This window comes from Melitaea cinxia, chromosome 7 (genome assembly GCF_905220565.1).
Source record: "Melitaea cinxia chromosome 7, ilMelCinx1.1, whole genome shotgun sequence".
In the NCBI taxonomy this organism is placed as follows: Eukaryota; Metazoa; Arthropoda; class Insecta; order Lepidoptera; family Nymphalidae; genus Melitaea; species Melitaea cinxia.
Genome location: NC_059400.1, coordinates 6,942,147 through 6,961,814, shown reverse-complemented (window position 1 = coordinate 6,961,814; position 19,668 = coordinate 6,942,147). Strand labels below are relative to the sequence as shown.

Here is a 19,668-nt window from a genome sequence, read left to right as displayed (position 1 = left end):
GTATTTATTTTACAAAATCATTATTTTATTTGTTCGAACTATATATATTTATTTAAAAATTAAGGGAAGTGGATCTGTTCCAAACTATACTTGAGCAATTATAAATGCAACTCGAGCAGTTCTTTAACACTTTGAGCAATTTAAAATATTGTATACATCAAAAGATATAGGAGTTTGAAAATATTGATAAATGAATTTTATTCAACGACTTTTTTGATTTTTAATGAAATAATTTGAGGTGAGCAATTTAAAAGGACAACGTAGTTGAATTGAGCTATTGAAAATCTATCGATTAGTATCTTTTTTATTACGAACATCCGCAATTTTTTTGCTTCGCATCATTGTCTATGCGCACGCGCAGCGTTCACCTGTCTTATGATTTAAACGTTAAATTTGTTCAAACTATTTATATTTATTTAAAAATTAAGGAAAGTGGAGCTGTTCAAATCTGTACTTGAGCAATTATAAATGCAACTTGAGCAGGGTTTTAAGACGTTGAGCAATTTAAAATATTAAATAGATCAAAAGATATAGGAGTTTGAAAATATTTGATTTTTTTTTTAAATTTTGATTTTTAATTATATAATTTGAGGTGAGCAATTTAAAAGAACAACGTAGTTGAATTGAGCTATTCAAAATCTATCAATTAGTATTTTTTTTATTACAAATATCATTATTTTGCAGGATGGGGTGGGGTAGGTAATTTTTAATTTAGAGTCTGTTATCATCACAGAGTACATTGAATATACAATGGTTATGATAGACATGTGATAGACTGTCATAAAAAACTGACAGAGAGATGCTAGTGTATTTTCAAACTTTCATTGGGCGACTGCTAAGAATATTTTGCGACTTTCGATCATAGATGGAGCGACTTGAATCAAAACTTTCTGGCAAGCCTGACTGTATATGTATATGACTTCGTTCTCAATCCATCAAAACAATAATTGAATTCTCTTATTGGATTTATTTTCGATATAATTTAAATTATAATTATTAAATACTTATGGGTAACTATATAGTATCTAACCTAGTTTAAAATAATATTATGTGCGTAATCTTAATCGGTGTAGTACGTAGAGTAGCTAAACAAACAAATTTTCAAGCAATGGCCAAACGTCAATCTAGTGATTTAACAAAATTTAAAGAATCTTTAAAAACAGCGAAAGAAATTGTTATTTTATCGGGAGCTGGGATAAGTGCTGAGTCAGGAATCCCAACCTTTAGAGGCGCAGGTGGATATTGGAGGAAATATCAGGCATCGGCTTTAGCAACGCCAGAAGCATTCCGTAGCAGCCCTAGCCTTGTTTGGGAATTTTACCATTATAGACGAGAAGTAGCAAAACAAGCTCAACCAAATGCTGTAACTGTCAATATATCTACCGAAATAAAATAGCATAAAATATACATCTTCATGTCGGATATTTTATTTATAGGGTCACCTAGCAATAGCTAATTTTGAAAAGATTTATGGTGAGGAGAAGAAAATAACAGTTATAACACAAAATGTTGATGGCCTTCATGCAAGAGCAGGGACAAAGAATTTAATTGAGCTCCATGGTAACTTGTTCAAAACCCGCTGCATTAAATGCAAAGAAGTTTTAGTCAATACTGACAGCCCCATTTGCGAGGTACATTATTTTTTATTCATTATTATTAATTGTATAGACAAAATATGATTGCCTTTAGGTTTATGTAGTAATTAAATTCGATCAGTTACTGTTTATAGGCTTGTAGTTCCCATAAGCAATTTAAAATCAGAAAATACATTTAAACAAAGATATGAATATGAGATTTCCATATTAAATCCTTTACACTTCTTACTTCTTTTGCATTTTTGTGTGTAAGTAGTCGATCAATTTAATATACGTGATGACAATATTTGTATATGTATTTTAGGCACTAGCCAATCGTGGTGCTCCAGATGCTAATGTAGTTGGATCAGATATTCCAATCAAATCTTTGCCTCACTGTAAAAAAACAAATTGCAATGGCCTGTTACGACCACATATAGTTTGGTTTGGTGAAAGTTTAGAATCTGCTGTATTAGAGAAAGCTGGTAAATACATATTTATATTTAACAGTTATTTATTTTATTCATTCACCTTACTGTTCATTATTATATTAAATATAGCTTTGAGGAGCTCCAACAATTTGAATCTTTTTACTTCATGTACCTTCGTTTGATTTGGATTGTAATATCTTCGGAGAAATTCACCTTTTTATTCTAAAACTTACTTTTTTTTTAAAAGATCCCCTTTTTAGTAAAAAGTTGAGGTTTTTGAGTTCAGGCAGTAGAAAAAAATCTAAAATTATAAATGCAATGAACTAATTTGCACTAACAACTTGATTCTTTGCTATATTTATATGATAAATAGAACAGTAAAGTGACACTTAATCACCACTTCTGATTTTATTTTAAATTTTAAGAAAAATTACATGGTTTACTAATAATTATCAATAATGCTGCTGTTATTTTTATATCTTTTTTTCTAAAATCTTTAGTCCTAGAAACAACAGATTTTTAACAGTATTCTCTATACTCAAATGTAGGTTAAATGTGCGTGAATTTAAAATTGAGTGTATACCTTATTAGTGAATATTTTATACAAAACATCTATTCTTATTTAAAAACAAATTACGTATATAAATAAAAATTGTTTATCATTATGACAATGCACATATCTATATACTTTGTAGTACATTAATAGAGCAAATTTTAACATTGAACCTCAATTGAGTCTGACTAAATAAGATTTGAAAAGATTAAGCAAATTGTTACTGGTGGTGGTTACTTGAAAATAATAAATTTGCATTCTATTAATATGTATGAGTTTTCAATAAATGGTGCAGGTTATTAATCAAAAGCTTTATTTTTGCAGGTGAAGTAATGGCCAGCTGTGACATATGTCTTGTAGTAGGAACCTCCTCAGTAGTGTACCCTGCTGCAATGTTTGCACCCCAAGCTGCACAAAGGGGCTCAATTGTTGCAGAATTTAACATAGAACCTACTCCCGCTACGCCCGATTTCCATTATTATTTTGAAGGGCCTTGTGGAGCAACACTACCTACAGCTTTATCGCTTTGATTTTATTTTATTTTTAGTTTTGAAGAATAAAATGTACAACTAGTATGTCGAAGAGATGTGTGGTGTGGGTGTAGGTCTTCCTCCATACTCGGAACGTGGTGAAGTCAGATGATATCTCAGCACAACATTTCTGTATGCCACGCTAACGAGAAGTGTGTCGCATCGCTCGCCCTACTCTAATGGCTGATAATTGACAACTGACATTATCTGAATACAACACAACAAGTCAAACACTTGACGTTCCGTATTCATACTCTGCGACATATATATATTATGATGAATTTAGGTAATTAACGAGTTAATGAAACACATTAAAAATAAAAATATAAAATATTATATTGTTTATCACAGTTTTTTAGGGTTTTCAACTTAAAAAGTGTACAATAAACTATTATTATTGAACTGCCATTTTTTCTTTATGTTTTCCAAAAAACTTGGCTATGCTTCCTACTGTTTGACCAAATGTACAGTTTGACATTAATGACTTCTGTAAAATTAAGAGTTACAAGTTAGATTGTTAATTATTAGCATACAGATTTTTGCTGTCTGGAGAGGTGAGCACAGATTTTTTTTTTTCTAAACTAGATGTGGTTAGAAATTTACAATAATTAGTGTAACTAACCCACTAAAGTAGGACTATTGATTAAGTCCTTTTGTTCATATAAATACAAAATGTACCTGTATAAAAGATGGTAATGCCGAAATTGTTTGAGGCCTAGAATATCTTTCATCTATTAGCAAAATACAGGCATAGTCATTAGCATGCCTCACAGCTCTACCTAAAAAACAAATATAAAAGTTTTTAAATAAATAATTAGTATTTTAATTATTAGTATAATTGGTTTTAAGAGAGCGATTTTCGTTAGACAGAACGATAATTGACCTAAGGTTTAAATAAATATCAATATGGCTAAAAAATATTTTGACTTCATTTACCAATGCACTGGTTGACAGCTTTCATACACAAATTTTCATAATATATGGTTCCCGTACCAGGGTCTCTTTTGTTCATGAAAGTCATCTTTTCCTGTAATTCTGGTGATTTTATGTTTGGATATGGCATACCAATTACAATTACACACCGACCTAAATTATCACTGAAGAATAAAATAGCTCTTTTTAAAACTATTCAAAATAATACAATTTTACATACAAAGTATAGCAGAATGATATACATTTAAAATACTTACAATTAATTTTAATAATCTTATATTCTTATTAATTAGATTAAAAATGTAAAAGTAAATTTACAGATTTTATCTAAATAAAATATTTAAATAGCAGACAAAACAGTAAACATACCTAAAATTTAACCCTTCACTAAGTTTTCCTCCAACTACACTAAATAAGAGAGCTCCTTTTGTTCTCGATTCCTTACTATTAATAGCTGATGCATATTTTTGTAAAACCTGTTAACCAAAAAAAATATAAAAATTTAATATATCCATTAACTGACTAGCTCGTTGGCGCAATTTGTAGTGACCCTGCTTTCTGCTCCGAGGGTTATGGGTTCGATTCCCACCCCGAGTCTGGGTGTAATATAAATATTTATTTATATATTCATATATGTTTTATTTATAAGTATGTTTATCGAAAAAAAAATATACATAACTATACCAGTCAGCTGTTACCTATAATACAAGCATTAAGTTGCTTACTTTAGGAACAGACGACCGTGTGTGTATTATGTAGATATTTATTTATTTATTATTATTTATTATTAACCATTATCAAAAATTAATATAATACCATTTATATCAATTTCTAGTTTTTTGGTCAGCAAACAAGCTAATGGCTCACCTGATGGTAAGCGATTACCATAGCTTATAGACGCCTGCAACACCAGAAGCATTGCAGGCGCGTTGCCGACCCAATTCCCAATCCCCCCAGGAGCTCTGATCACCTTATCGCTCACTCACTTCAGCCTATCGCAGTTCACTGCTTGACATAGGCCTCCACAAGTTCGAGCAAAAAATGGTGTGAACTCATGTGTTTTGCCGAAAGTCACCTCGCTGGACAGGCAGGTTGGTGACCGCAGCGCTGGCTTTGTCGCATCTAAGACGCTGCAGCCCGTTTTGTATGCCCGTTTGCATGTGTATTTCATGTTATAGCCAGCAGTTGTATGGTTATCCCGCCATCGGTCGGCTTCATAATTTCCTAGATGGTAATGGAACCATGTTATCCCTTATTCACCTCTTTCGACATCCACGGAAAGAGAAGGAGAGGCTATATTCTTTACTGCCGTATCCACACAGCATGCTTACTCACCAACAGGTACACAATACTGCTTGAAAACAGTATTATTTAGCTCTGGACTTCTGTAAGGAGGAGGTTTCTGTACTACTCCAGTCTGGCTGCTCCATATTTAGAGCAGGAAATTCCTGCTGTGCCCTAACTTAGTGTCTTTTTTGTACACTTTTTTCTGAATAATTAAAAAGAAAATTCTACCAAAAACTATTTATTATTTATATTCTTACATAATTATGTTTGCAGGCAAACGAAGAAAAACCGACTTCAATTATATGGACAAGTAATACAACGTAGGTAGACGAAAAAATAGTCAAGTAAATACGCATTATCAAAGATTACTTACTTAAAAATCATCAAAATGGGTATACCCAGTAAAAAGGTATGCGGATTTTTGAGAGTTTCTCTCGATTTCTCTAAGATCCCATCATCAGATCCTGGTTTCCTTATCATGGTACCAAACTAGGGATGTCTCCTTTCCAACAAAAAAATGAATGATCAAAATCGGTTCTTCTTCTCTTCTTCTTTTTAAGACTATGGCTCCAACAGTTTTTCGCCGATGATTTTGCCAATGACAAGTGCTGAAAGTGTATAAATCCGGAGACGGTCCGTGTTTGACAGTACAATAGTGGGATAAGCCGCTTAAGCTGCGGTTAGTTGAAAATATTTGACATGATTATTTAATTTTAATTTATTGGTAAGTTATAATTTTATATCATTGATTCTAATAAACTTAGCTAAGACAGTACAAAAAAAAAGATGGCACTAAAGTTAGAAGAAAACAAACACTAACCGGCCGCGGAATGTTTTTGGGAAGCATATCATACAGTTAATTTCAGACAATTAAAAAACAAATGATCGAGAGATCCTTCCTCCAAGCCACATTCACATAAGGAACTGTCACGAATGCGCAACTTAGCCAAGAACACAGGTGTGCAGGAGAAACCCAATCGTATACGGATAATTATCGACGTAATTTTTTTACCTAGGTCGGAGTATTTAAAAAACCATGGCTTAATAGGCTTCATATTGCCATAATATTTACCTGTAACTAGTCTTGAAGATTGCCATAATCTATCCCAAGATTATTTTAAAGGCATTATAAGGCATTGCTTAGCCAAACTTCTAAAGTCTCGGGAAAAGCATTTATTACATTTATCGCAGCCTATGTGTAATGGCGTCTTTTGCACATATATCTGCCATCTCATTACCTGCTATACCGCTGTGAGTCGGTATCCAAGCAAGCGCTACTTCAATATTCGACTGATGACATTTGAACAGTGTCTCTTTTATCTTTAGAGAAATGAGAAGATTATTTTTATCATGAAATGGACTTTTCAATAAATCCTGGAGGCAGCTTCGAGTGTCAGTGAATACTACAGATTTATTAAGACCATGTGATTCAATATACAAGAGAGTTTCTAAAATGGCAATAAATTCACCTGAGAAAGTGGAGGAAAGAGGAGGCAGTTTGTAGTTCAAGATAATATTGTATTTAGGAATCCAGACAGCAGAACTAACGTTTAACTCGGGGTTAATTTTAGATTAGTCAGTGAAGAAATGCAACCATTTCGACCAGTCCGAATCAATTTTTCTATTAAACTCAAGTGCAGCGCCAGGTAATTCTTTAGTAACTCCTAGGTTCAAGATAATTCTAGGGTGATATATCAAGGAATCGTAGCTATACGTGAATAGTGGATTTTTCTCAAACTGATATATACCATTGATGTTGATTTTAAGAAAAGATTTAGTAAAGGGAGGTTTATCTTTATAGATCCAAAAATTTGGATTATTAATAAGCTGATTGAGATCATGGAATTTATCAATTAAAGGGTGAGAAAAGTTTTGTACGGCATTAATAAGGAACCTGTCACATAAGAACTGTCTGCGTAGATGTAAAGGAGGATCAACCAATTCCACTTGAAGGGCATTAGTAGGAGACATTTTCATTGCTCCAACTATAATTTCACATTTGTAAGAAATATAATTTTGATGTTGAACGCCCGACATTTTGCAGTTCAGTATCACTCCCAAAAATTTTACGTGATTCTGAATGGCAATAGGTTAATTATTGATGTGAAGAGACACGCTATCTGGAACAGAGCGTTTTCGAGTGAAAACGATGCCAGAGTATTTTGGGACAGACAAGGTAAGACCATAATCAGTTAACCAATTATTTAAGTAGCGCAGGGCAGAATTAAATTTAAAAGTGGCCTCGGAAAATGATGAAGAACAAGAATAAAGAGCAATGTCATCAGCATATTGCAGAATATTGCAAAAACAGAGGACCGATTTGTCAAGGTCGAAAGTAAACAAATTGTACAAAAGGAGGCTCAGAACGGAGCCCTGAGGAAGCCCTTTCCAGACTATTCTTTTTGGAAGTAATAATCCTTGGACACGAACCGTAATGTATCGGGCAGAGTAAAGATTAAAAACAATATTGATCATTCTCATCGGCAAGTTTAAGTTAAACACTTTCTGACGGAGAATATGGAGCTTAACGTTATCGTATGCAGATGATATATCAAGGAAGGCGCCAATAACATGTTTCCCAGAGCTAAGGGCATGCCAAACATCGGTGGTAAAGATGCTGAAGCTATCTAAAGAGCCCATACCCTTCCTAAAGCCAAATTGGTATTCAGACAATAGGCCTCGACTCTTTATAAACCACTCTAATCTATTTTTAATAAGGCGTCCCATAATTTTAGTCATAACAGATGAAAGAACAACTGGTCTATATGAAGAAGGATACCTGGGGTTTTTATTAGGTTTTAGGATAGGAATGATAATATGAGTTTTCCACGAATCAGGGACACTTCCGGAGCTATAGATCAAATTAAAGTTATCAAGCAGATATAGTTTAACAGAAGTGAGGAATTTCATAATGAAGGAGTATGGGATACCATCGATTCCGGGCGAAGAATCCTTAAGTCCATCAAGGGCACAAAGTAGTTCGTTTAAGAAGGAGTCGTTGAATCTTTCTGAAGTCATGGAAGAGGGAGGACATAAAAAAAATTTTTTCAGAAGGAACATAGGGAGGAGCTAGATTAATAACAAAATTAGGCAACCGGTAAGAGGAATCGTTAGAAGAGACGTTACGATCATCCTGAAAAATTTGTCTAAAAGATTTTATTTTTCTCCACACAAGCGAGGCAGGAGCTCGCGGTGACAAAGACTCGCAGAAGTTACGCCACCCACTAGACCTTTTCTTTGAGAGTAAGCGCTTAGTCTTAGCAGTTGTTTTCTGTAAATTTAGGTAATTAATCATCGATAAATCTGAAAGATAGGTAACCTCAGCAGCTTTGCGTTTCCGAATACTATCTGTGCATTCAGAGTCCCACCATGGGGGCGAAGGTATTTTGTCTAGAAAAGAATTTTTAAGTGGAATTGTGTCATCTACGTCAGCTACAGAGGTTAGACACCAAATAAACATAGTCTATTTTTAAGTATAAACGAGTATATACCACGATATAGTTTTTTGACGATTTTTGTCGATATTTCAAAATAAAAATCCTCAAAAAACTATATCGTGGTATGTACTCATAACACAGTAAAAAATTATTGTCAGAGACCGGAGGAAGAGTAGCAATTTTAGAATCAAGAAAAGATGAGAATTTACGCCAATCAGCTTTCTGAGTTCGGTATTTTAAGAGAGGTGGGAGAGGAGCAGATTTATTAGGAGCGGAATCAAAATTTATTACTATGGGAAAGTTATCACTATCGAATGAGTTCGATAAGACCATCCACAAGAAGGACATGACTAAACTCAAACAACTGCACTAGGTTTTTCACTCGGGGCACCTCTTCTTGTCGGAGTACCATCATTTAAGACACATAAATTGAGATTATCCAAAAATGACAACAGTGATGAGGAATTTGAGTCACATTTACCGCAACCCCAGAGGGTGTGATGAACATTAAAATCTCCTAAGATGACAAGAGGAGACGAAAATGTGGATAAGATATTCTTTAATTCTGAAATTAATGCTGAACTAGGGTGTGGTAAATAGATTTAAAAAATATATATATTAAATGTTTTAGCACCAATTACTTGAAAACCAGAACCATGGTAAGAGATATGAATTTGCGAGAAGGTAACAGTTCTATCAATCAGAAGAGCGGACCCTCCGTAGCGTTCATCTCTGTCATCACGTAAGCATGAGCAGCCAGGTACTCTAAATATAGAAAGAGGCTGAAGCCTAGATTCTGAAAGAGCAAATATTGCAGGTTTATATTTATTGATTAAATAAATTAGTTCATGTTTTTTATTTCGAATACTTCTACAATTCCATTCAATGATCGTGCGACCCAGCATTTTTATTAACTAAAGTAGAAATAAGTGTTTGCAATAAACTTAGGACATTGTTTGGTAAAGCGTCTCCAAACTTGGAGATCATGTTGACAAGAGCGCAGATCAAAATCTCAATGAAATTATCGTTAATTGTTTGGGGAATTTGGGGTTGGCTCAATCATTTGGGGATTATGAAAAGCACAAAGGTTAGGCATGGTAGATTTAGGAGAGTTGGTGATGGAGGAATGAGCATAAACATCATAAGAGGGGCGCAAAGGGGTACTAGGACGAGGAGTACTGAACATCGTTTTACGCTAGGCGCTAGAGGGAATGGTAGAAGAGCTCTGTGTAACCAATACTCTCTTTGGTCATAATTAGTTTGATTTGTTTTTGCCTTTCATGCTCCGGACATTTTGAAGAATTTGTAGACTTATAATTGCCTCTGCAGAAAAGACAAGAGACATTTTCATCTGAGACAGAGCAGGTTTCGCCAGAGTGAGGTTGAGCGCATTTGTAGCATCGGGGGGTGGAACGGCACTGGCCCTTATTATGACCAAAACGGCAACAAGCAAAGCATTGGATTATCGGTAATTGGTACAAAGAAAGTGGAAGGGATGCGTGAAAACAAAATACTCTCTCAGGTAAATTCTGTCCGAGAAAGGTTAAGGCAACTGTAGTAGTAGGTATCCATTCGGGTTTTCCATCGGTAATTCGTTTTTTATTTAGGCGACGAGCTTTGATGACTTTATCTCAGTTATGAGGGTGTTCCATTCCCTCAACCATATCTGATAAAGACCATTCAATAGGGACAAAGCAGACCACACCAATCCTCGTGACTTGATATTGTGGGATAGAAGCCTCGTAGTTATTTGCGGATAGAATAAGATTATGGACAAATAAATTTGCTAGATCAGTCGACAAAAAATCTACAGAAATCCTATTTCTGCCTAGGTTTTTAATGCCTCCGTTAACAATTCCATTTATGGAGTTCTTATGAAGGAACTGTGCGAAATTGAGAAGGCGAATAGATGGACCAGGTTTTTGCACAGATTCCAATTTAGAGATATGAACAGAAAAGGGAGCTTTATCATCCTGATTATGAGCAACTTTATTACCTGTGAAATCTGGATCAGTATACGTGTCTTGCACAGAGGCAGACGGATGACAGGCTTACTTAACACTTTCAGGATCAGGATCCATTGACAAGCGTCTTTTATTGCCGCCAACGCCGCCACCTCCCCCATCAAGAGGAGGTGAAGCGTCCCACTCCATATTAGGGACTACCACTTATTACACAAAAAAACAGCACTACTATACAAAACAAACCCGCACAGTATACAAAATTCAACAATAAACACAAAAATTTCCACCAAATAACAGGAAAGATACACTAGCACGTGTTCCAAAATCGGTTCATAAACGACGGAGTTATCCCCGAACATACATAAAATATATATATATATACGGTTGAGTTGAGAAATTAAAAAAAAATTACAAAAAGAAAAAAAAAAGAGTAACCTCCTCTTTTTTTTGAAGTCCGTTAAAAAACAAATATACTCACCAAAAACAATCATTATGATATTAAGCAAACTTTTTAAACATACCTCATCTACTTCAGAAGCTGATTTTGGTTCCCGAAATATATTTTTCTTTTTACTTAAGATATCAATAACTTTAGTAGAATTCAAGTGTTCATATAACTTCTGCTCATATGAATATGAGGGTAGAAAACATACAACACCATGAGGCACAACAGCGCAAACATTTCTCAATATGCAACCAACTTCTTTTAACTAAAAAATATGTAAATAGTTATTTAAAATTTTTATTAGATGGTACTATGTTACATACCAAAATATATGAAAATTTATTTGAATAAAATAGTGTTATAAAACTTACCAAATCTGTAGATTTCCGTTTTTCATATGAGAAGTTCAAATTAACATTTGAAGGACCTTTTGATAGACAAACCCCTAAGACATTATCAGGTGAAACTACGTGCTCACATTTAACTACATTTACACATTCTGCATCAGACTTATTGTTTGTGAGCAATGTGAGAAATTCATTAACTGGTTCCATTGTACCTCCAGCTACAATTACCTGAAATTTTTAATATAAATGTAAGAGAAATCCAGAGAATTGCAGTTTGAAATAAAAATTAAAAAAAAAAAAACTAGTTGCTATATTAGTCTGAATTAGAATTTGGTTGGTAAATTTTTTTCATACAATAAAAATTTTGTATTGACTTGAAATTTTGTATTTCAAGTTATATAATATTATAGTATACATTTAAATATGAAGACTTACAGATCTACATTGATTGACAACTTGGTGAAAATGTTCAGCTGGATTTAATAATAGATATTTAAGTAATCCAGTTTCACCAACTTGTGCTAAAACTCTGCCATTTTCGCTTCGGTCACACAACATCTCTAAGAAATCCATTACTGCATACAACCCACTGCCAGCCGAAGTCTCAGTTTGCAATGTTGCCTAAACATTATAAAAATGTACTGAATAAACTCTATAAATAAACATTGCAAAGAAATGCATATAATAAATAAAATTGGACTTAAAAATTGTCAATTATCAACATAACAAAATATTAATTTGTAATATTGTAACTGATGTAACTATTTAAAAAATTTACCTGATCACTCGGTTTCACTTCTTCTTTTGGCTTTTGCTCAAGTTGATCATTTCCATCTTTATTCTTGGACATATTACTAAGAAACTCCTTGAATGAAGCTTTTTTGTTACATTTTTGTTTATTATTCTCTGCCTCAAGTTCTTGTTGATTATATCTCAATGAAAAACCGTGTAATTTTGGAGCCAATCTAGTGTTTCTAGAGAACTCCACTAGGGGTCGTAAGTTCAAGTGATCTATTTCCAATTTTATTACGAAATCTTCAAGTGTATGTATTGTTGACTCTTGTTTCTTGTTGTTGAATAGTTTTGGTCTAATAAAGCCTAAGAAGATAATTACTATATTAAGTAGTAATTTTTTTAATCACAATGTTTTCAATAAGTAATGTTGTTTGCTCATACTGTTAACCCTCATTAGAAACATGGCAGTAGGAATAAATTTTATGAATAAAAATGTCATACAATACCTAATAGCTTTCCAATAACAAAATTCAGTTGATTCAACTGTAAAAGACTCCTGCTACTAAATCTATTTGTATATTTATTGATATAGAATTCCAAAAATGTCTTTACTGATGATAATTGCTTAGAAGAAACTGGGGCTGAGTGGGCATTTTCCAAGGCTGCAGTCAGACCATGAGCTTCATCTAAGATTAGAACATTATCTTGTAGTTTGAGAGATATGCCAGATCTTGCTCCACTGCTAACTATACCAGCATGGCTTATCAGAACTACCTGAAATTTTTATATGAAAAAATTATGTGACAAATTAATTAATTCACAACAAGCATGCACACCAACTGCATTAAGCTATATGCTTTGAAGAATTTTCATTTATACTATTAACTACTATTCTCAACATCAGGTAGTGAATTATTCATAAAATTTACAGCTGAATATAGATGTGCATGTAGAAGGATGCATGAATATGTGTATTATTTTGAATGTTCTCCTACATGGAGGCCTATGGCTAGCAGTGGAATGTTACAAGCTGAATAATATATGTGAAAAAATTACTTGATTATAGTGTTTACAAATCTACTACTCTATTAGTTTATTTGCAAACATTAGTCTAGTTACCTTAAAAATTCTTATGTCCTATAAAAAATTATAGGCGTTGTTAGAGAAAGCTACATAAAATGCAATGATAATCATATTTACCTCTGACTCATTCAAAGCCATCCTTGAAGCATAGTAAGGGCAGGCTTTTAATTGTTTACCACATTTAATTATGTCTTCCATGTCCAGTACACCAACTAATAATTGATCTTTTAACTTTGCTATATTGTTCTGGTTATAATATGGGCATGCTGAGCAAGATTTCGTTTTTATTCTTTTTAATACCTTACCCTCTTCAGCAATGGAAGTTGACTTGTTTTTAGACTTTTGCATATCGATACATCTGTAATTTTATATACAAAAACAGTAATAGAAAAATATTCTTCCATGTGTACATATTAACAAATGCAATTAGGTTTTTACCTCAGAGAAGAAATAACTTAAATGTTTTTTCTTAATGAGCTTACAGTTAGGAACAGGAATGAATGGTCAAAATGATTATAGTATTTATGGTCTGTAAATTTGCCAATGCAGGAGAATTTTCGCTTATAGGGTTGCTGAATAAAATGTCTTTATTGTTTACTATTTTTATATTCAGTAAAATGTAATTTATAGTTTTAATTTTGAAATGAATTGAAAAACCCCAATTTAAAGAAAATCAAGATGATAAAAAATATTTAATTATTACAAACATATGTTTCATTCTCAAAATATTTTATGTAAGTAATACCTTACCTTTCATTAATCAGATTGACATTTTTTAATTTATTCACATCAGAATTTACACAGTAATGTTGTCTTGAAGCAAGAGTGATTACTTTAGTATTATCTTTGAAAACTGTCCTTTTAATTTCACCCACAAACTGTGACAGTTGGCTATGTGTTCTACTACTTATGTAAATCTATAAACATATTTATAAATCAGACAAAATTGTTATTAATGTAATAAATAAACATTCAGTTCTCAAACAATCTCTCAACTTAGCTCTCGATTCAATTATGTTTTTAGTTATCAAAATTATATCTAATATTATCAAACAAGCAATTCTTGTAAACATAATATATAATCTGAATCTCGGAAATGGCTCCAACAATTTTCATGAAATTTAGTATGCAGGGGATTTTGGGGGCGATAAATCAATTTAGCTAGAATTCATTTATAGAAAATATCATTTTATCCTTGTTTTTAGGCAATAAAAAAATGGCTACAATATCATTAAAATACGAAGGTAAATTTCGCAATCGTTAATAAAGTTGTAATAGCTCAGGTGGGAAATCGGCTGGTCAAGATCGACCGAGAAGACCACAGTTGAAATCTTCATATCTCCAGATCGACTATTTTTTTCCTTTCTTCTTTCTAATTGCACTCATGATTTTTTATTTAAATAACCAGTTTATATTTTTTATTATTATGTCGGTAAAATCGTATTTAAATATGATTTTCAAAAAGCCAAGCTCGGTCACCCAGATACTTAATAGATTAATTACATAAACTACATTCAAAATATTAAATCACATTTTACAACACTACTGTTGTCGCAAATGTTCATGGGCTACGATAACTGCTTACCATTAACAGGACTGGACACTTTTTTTAGATAAAGAGTTCAAAAACCATTTTCAGGCAATTTTTTATTATTATTTGAAAGCAAAGTTTTTAAACAAAATTTAAGAAAGAATGGTATGGTAGATGATACCTTTGTATTATTATCTTCGGTAGCTTCATTATCTGCAATAATCTCTTCACTGTCTGACTCATCTTCTTCATTATCTATGCTCTCAACAATAAGATCCTGGTCATCGATATTTTCTTTTTCTTCTAAATCGTCTTCACTTTTTGTTTTAGTCTCTTTCTCTTTTTTTACAAAATAATGTTCATTTTTATTCCAATTATTACATTGTTTGGTTACTCTCTTTTTTAATTCATCAAATTCTAATTCCCTTTTTTTTATTTGATCAAGTTGATTTTGTAAATTTAGTAAGGTTTGATTTTTCTTTATTTTATCATACTCCTCTTGGAGCCAATCATTCGAATCTGTAATTGTAAATAAATTGTATTGATTATAAAATGAAAAATTAGTTATTACAAAGAAATTAAAGATATATACAGAAATAAAGAAAAGGTTTTTACCAGCATTATTTGCAAGTTCAAGTTTAATTTGATCTATTTCCTTTGTTAACTTTTCTACATTTTTCTTGTTGCTATCTTTTAGCCACTGCAGAGCACTACAGCAAATACTTAATGATTTACCCTGGTATAAACAATTGACTAATAAAATACAAATGAGTAATAACAAGCAAATCAGTTAATTTTTCGTTCTTATTCTATAAACTAATTATATAAAGTTATACTGACTGTTCCTGTAGGACTTTCAAATATACCACAGTGCTTATTTTCGATGGTAAAATATAACTCTTTCATAAACTTTTTCTGAATTTCATAAGGTTCAAAAGGAAACGAAAATGTGGGGGTCATCATTATTCGGATTCAAAAACTAGAACGAATGACTCAAAAGCTTTTAATTTAAGTCTTTAGTCAAATTAAGGCGATAAGATGATTGATTGATTGATAGATTTAACGTTATACTTGATATTGTTAATTTGTTAAAATAAAAATATCATAAGTGTTTGCCGCCAATTATAACAACAAATGAACAAATGACAACATATGTGCAACATATAGTCTATTTCACGTAGGATGGGTACGGTGACACATGTCAAATTAACTCTATAGTGAGGTGACCATGCATAATTAATTGATGTAATTCGATTATCGAGTACAAATGCGGTTAATGCTTATTAAAAATTAATCATCGCTATAGTGAATAAATAATATTTTAAGGGTGGTGTTAAACGCGAGAAATGAGCTATCGACAAAACTATTAACACAGCTCACGTGGCAAATTATTAGTCGTTCGCCTTTACCTTCCGGTACTTTAGTCGAAGAATGAGCAGTGTCGTCTATCCATACTTTGCCAACAGTATGATCGGCGTTCAACCATGTCTAGTCAAGGAATACTACGTTGTTCCAATCCGTAATGTTTTTCGCCTTTTCTAAGAATGTCACAAAGTTTTCACGCACTTTTCCGTTTGTTAACTTTATTTTATTTTAAGGAAATCCAATTTTATTTAAAAGTCGCCATAACGATGTCACACTTCCATTAAATAATTTAGCACCTTTCAAAGACATTAATTATTGTAAAACTGTGGGCAACTCATTTCTCCGCAAATAATCATATTCAAGCGCAACGACCAAACATTTATTTCCTTTGCCTCTTTTTGGGAGTCGATAACTTATTATCTTCCATATTGGTGTCACCATATTTTTCTTTACTTATTTTTGACACTAAGCTGTGTGGCTACGGCAATAAAGAATATAGCCACCAGCGTCTCTTCCCGTGGGTGTCGTAGGAGGCGACTAAGGGATAACACAGTTCCACTACCATCTTGAAACTTATAAAGCCGACCGATAGCGGGATAACCATTCAACTGCTGGCTTTGTTTTGGCTTTGGCCGTTACGATTATTTATTTTAGCCGATTACTACGTGTCAATCCCTATCATTAAACGTTTCGTTTCATGCCTGTAATTTTAAGTTATCATTTTTTCTGTACCTTTTTTATTTTGTTTAAAATGTAAATACAATTTCAATCTAATCAAGCATTATTTTTTTGCTTTGGAAACTAATTGGTGATTTTTAAAAATGTATATTTATCCGATTTGTTGAAAATAGTGAGCGTGTATTGGAACATATCAAATGTCACCGTACCCATCCTATGTGAAATAGATTATAGTATTTATTCTACTCTATGAATAACAATAAGCAATTATAGGAAAGAGCACTAAATATCGATATAATTTTGAAAAAATATCGATAAATATCGGCGATATTTTTAATTTCAAAATATCGATAATCGATATTTATTTTTGAATATCGAAGTCGATATTTTTTTTAAACTATATTATATTTTAAATGAATTATGTATTCTACTTTTATTGCAACATATGGTCCTTCCGTCTTATCTGTAAATGAATATAAAACAGAGCGCGTGAGGGTTTGCGAGTTTTGGTATCAATATCAAAATTTAATCAAAATCACAATAAATGTCAAAATCAAAATTAAAATCAGTCCCAAAATTCAATCAATATTACAATTAAAATAAAATCAATACTAAAACTATTACTAAAATTCACTTAAAAATACAATTAAAATTGAAATCAAAATCCAATCAATATTGAAACTAAATGAAAATCACAAATCAATCAATTAAAAAATACAATAAGTTAGAAGCTTACAAATAATGACTGTTAGTAGGAGACTAAGCTGCTGAGAGCAGCAGTCCACAGCAGCGCAACATGTAGGGACAGTCCAGTCTGTCCGCTATCATTTTTAAGATTCTGTTAGAGCTGGCACGCACCCGACGCAAAAGTGACGCAGCTCGCAGGCGCATCGTGGCCCAAAAAAAAGATACAAATTAAATTAATCACATTAAATGTAATTACCTATAAAAATAATTGAGGCTGTTTTTAATCTTTCAAATTGAGAAGTTTATCAAACATACTTGAGACAATTTCTGCGCACATAGATTTATGCTTTCAATTGCAGGTGAACTCTTTTCTTTTATTGCATCAATAAAGTGCACCGTCAACACTAAGAAACTTTGTGTAGAGTTAGTGATAGTAAGGACATGAAAACTCAAACCTTTTAAAATAGCTTTGATGATGTGATTTATCACATGTAAAGAATAATAGGTGTGACATACTGACTACTAGAATTTACAATTGGTATTTTGATTGGCACCTTATGTCCACTTCTCTGATAACTCCAATAATATATAGAACGAATGGATACAATGACAGAGAATATTGTTTTAGTTTTTTACTTAAAATATGATAATTATCTATACAAATAAATAAAATTGGAGTGTCTGTTTGTAATATTAAAATAACCGCTTTTTACTAAATGCATATGGTACATGGTACATGGTACATATACCAAAATAACATTTTTCACAATTTTTGTCTGTCTGTCTGTCTGTTTGTTCAGACTAATCTCTGAAACGGCTGGACCGATTTTGACGGGACTTTCACTAGCAGATAGCTAGTGTAATAAGGTGTAGCTTTGGCTACTTTTATGTTAGATTTTTTTTTTTATAACTGCGAACTAAGCAATAACTTTTTTGTTAAATTCCATGCGGACGAACTCACGGGCACAGCAGCTAGTAATAATATGTAATTCATGTATACAATATTATATATATATATATATATATATTGTTCATTGTTATCATAATACTTAAGTCTTCATTGTAATAATAAAATTAATAGTATATATATATATATATATATATATATATATATATATATATAGTAATTGCAATTTGTAGTAATAATATCATTATATTAAATTATCGATATTTTTTAAAAATATCGATACAATATATATCGATTTTTTTTTCATTTGCGCATCCCTAAGCAATTAGGATTTGACCACAGAGTAGTATGAGGCATAGATTATTAATTTTTAATACAGTTGCTCAAAAAGTGGCGTATTACAGGGACGTATAGCGTTCGGGATGTGGGCTATTACATAGTCATGCTTTTTTTTTACCTTTCCCGAACTCGTGCGTTCTCTTTCCCAACTGTCAAAATAATGTCTATTAAAAAGAAAAACCAACCATGAAGTTTTTACTAAAAAAATTCATAGAAGTTTTTATGATTCATGCAAATACGTATATTTGTAAAAAGAAGCTACTAATTTGTTTCAATATCAGATTTAATGATTTGATTGAATGAGTTTGGTTAGGTTTCATTTCATTTCATCTCATTAAATTTCATTTTCATTTCATACCAATAAAAAACTTCTACTGAAGACTTGGCTGTATGGGCATAGTTACCTTTGCCTACCAGAATGGATGAAGAAAAAAAACTGCTTTTATTCTACGGTTGGCGCCATTTTTCAGAAATTTTCTTTTTATTATTTTATTAAACCGCTTCATTTTTTCGCAACTATATTAAAAATAGTCGTTCAGTACACGTGCGGAACCGTCATTGCAACTTGTTCAGACTGTCAACCCTCGCCTTCGGCTGCACCTCGGCTCGGGTAGACATTTGTCGGAACTCTTTGCAATGACAGGCTTTCCACACTTGTAATGAAATATACTATTATGAAATAGCATTGCCTTTTTCACATGGATGTTTTTTTTTTTTAAATATATAGACTAGCGCTTGACCGCGATCTCACCTGATGGTAAGTGAAGATGCAGCCTAAGATAGTGCGCGCTTGCCTAGAAGATGCCTATTCACTCTTGATTTGAAAATACCCAAGTTGTAAT

The 19,668-nt window shown here is 32.3% G+C and overlaps 2 protein-coding genes across 2 annotated transcripts; one reads left to right on the top strand and one right to left on the bottom strand.

Moving 5' to 3' along the window:
* The first annotated feature begins 802 nt into the window (after nucleotides 1–802).
* LOC123655292 (NAD-dependent protein deacylase-like) lies at nucleotides 803–3,490 on the top strand. The gene is made up of 4 exons (XM_045591105.1): nucleotides 803–1,363; nucleotides 1,437–1,631; nucleotides 1,900–2,059; nucleotides 2,883–3,490. The coding sequence occupies exons 1-4, from the start codon at nucleotides 1,049–1,051 to the stop codon at nucleotides 3,086–3,088; spliced, it is 876 nt and encodes a 291-aa protein (XP_045447061.1). The 5' UTR covers nucleotides 803–1,048; the 3' UTR covers nucleotides 3,089–3,490.
* On the bottom strand, nucleotides 3,407–16,044 carry LOC123655293 (ATP-dependent DNA helicase DDX11-like). Its single transcript, XM_045591107.1, has 15 exons — nucleotides 15,922–16,044; nucleotides 15,691–15,829; nucleotides 15,466–15,586; nucleotides 15,032–15,369; nucleotides 14,070–14,236; nucleotides 13,437–13,677; nucleotides 12,743–13,010; nucleotides 12,298–12,599; nucleotides 11,937–12,122; nucleotides 11,526–11,729; nucleotides 11,231–11,419; nucleotides 4,391–4,497; nucleotides 4,025–4,185; nucleotides 3,767–3,867; nucleotides 3,407–3,575 (listed from the first exon to the last, which is right to left on the bottom strand). Exons 2-15 carry the CDS (start codon nucleotides 15,811–15,813, stop codon nucleotides 3,483–3,485), a joined length of 2,601 nt encoding a protein of 866 aa, XP_045447063.1. The 5' UTR covers nucleotides 15,814–15,829; nucleotides 15,922–16,044; the 3' UTR covers nucleotides 3,407–3,482.
* Between the last annotated feature and the right edge of the window lie 3,624 nt (nucleotides 16,045–19,668).